Genomic DNA, 1,687 nt, shown 5'->3' on the forward strand with positions numbered 1-1,687 from the left:
CCCTGGAGACTACAGGCCTTCTTCCACTGGCCAAGACGGGGACCGTCCCTGAGGTCCGCCTCGAACACCTGGAACCGACAAGTCAATTTGTTATGGCCAATTCGGAGGAAACGTCTCCTCACCATCAGCAGCTTGCCATTGGATTCCACTAGATATTGCTCGACTTTCTCGTCTGACTTAGGGTCGTCGAACAGATCCTTTAGATACATATCCGGTAGTAGGTCAGGGGGCCATATCCATGATGTGTATGCTTTCACTTGGGGTTCGACGCCGGGCGGCGTTGGCTTATCGAGGCAGCCATCTCTGAGATCGACGGCGACAAGCTCCTGGAACATGTGAACATTAGCATAATCTTCCCTTGAAAAAAGGCGATGTCGAGGATGGTGGATTTCTCCCGCATCACAAGGCACGAGTTGATCTCGCCGGCCGGTCGGCATGTAGAAATAAAGACTCTGGATTTAGAGCAGTTACTGGCTAGAACGGCCACAACGCGATGATGATTCGGTAAGGATGCCACGGAGGACATCACCACCTTCTTGATCTTCATATTGTCATACGACTTGCAATCGAACTTGTCAGACTTCTTCTCGTCGCAGGGATTTACCATGTGAGACTGCAGGAGAGCAGCCAGCTCGGGGAGAGGCGTCGCGGCGCCAGAGAATCCGTTGACCACGAAGCACCGCCCGTCGTTGTGGTGGAGGAAGAACATATTGTCGCCGGCGCTGTAGCAGGGGCCGCCGTCGTCGTCTGGAATACGCAGACGGTGCGTGCTCTTGTTGGCGAAGTCCAAGACGGTGCCGCCCGGGAGGGCGAGCCAGGGGAGCGGGCGACGGGGCGGAGGCTGGAGCGTGGCGCGCGTGCGCCATGGGCGGCAGACGGCGCGGAGGCGGACGCGGTCGGCGAGGGACGGGAGCCGGGAGAGGACTTTGCGCAGGAGACCTCTCCGTAGGTTTGGCCACCCGGACTGGCGTGGACGTTCCGTCGACGCCGCCATCACGCCGCAATCCGGGGATCGGAAGAGATTAGGGTTTCGACTCACGGGGGAGCACGTTTCGTTTATTTTATCTTGTGGGGAATATGATACCAATACGAGTACCAATTTAAGGGCGATCCTATACCCTTTTTGTTAGAAACGGGCGTGGCTGGGCTGGCCCAGTTCAGCGTCTGCGCACCGTAAACGTGAGTGCTTGTGTGGTTTTCCGCGCGGGTTTTTCCTTTTCTTTAACTTTTTCTGTTTGCTCCGACTTTGATTCTGTTTTTTCGTTTTCCCAAAAAATCATCAACAATATTTATAATCAAACACGTGGAAAGTTTTCTTCAAAAAGTGTGATATATCTCTAAAAATATGAACGTTTCTAGGAAAATTATGAACAAGTTAAAAATGCATAAACACATCTACAAAAAAGTATAAATGATTTATTAAAAATATGTGAAAAAATTTGTGGAAATGTGTGAAAGCTTTTTAAAAGCCACATGAACATTTTATGAAGATTGCACATCCAAATTTATAAAATGTTCGTAAATTTTAAAATGTTCCAAAACTTAATAAATTCATGAATTAAGAAATATTAATACATTCTAAAATTTTCTTATGAATTTAAAAAATTGAAACAGAAAAATAAAAATAAAAATGAGTGAATTCCATTTTTACATTCGATTTTGATATTTTTTACACTAATTACCCCAT

The 1,687-nt window shown here is 47.7% G+C and overlaps 1 protein-coding gene across 1 annotated transcript; it reads right to left on the bottom strand.

Moving 5' to 3' along the window:
* Positions 1 to 228: 228 nt before the first annotated feature.
* On the bottom strand, positions 229 to 1,052 carry LOC125553509. The gene has a single exon (XM_048717281.1). The coding sequence runs from the start codon at positions 992 to 994 to the stop codon at positions 254 to 256; it is 741 nt and encodes a 246-aa protein (XP_048573238.1). The 5' UTR covers positions 995 to 1,052; the 3' UTR covers positions 229 to 253.
* Between the last annotated feature and the right edge of the window lie 635 nt (positions 1,053 to 1,687).

This window comes from Triticum urartu, chromosome 4 (genome assembly GCF_003073215.2).
Source record: "Triticum urartu cultivar G1812 chromosome 4, Tu2.1, whole genome shotgun sequence".
Classification (NCBI taxonomy): Eukaryota; Viridiplantae; Streptophyta; class Magnoliopsida; order Poales; family Poaceae; genus Triticum; species Triticum urartu.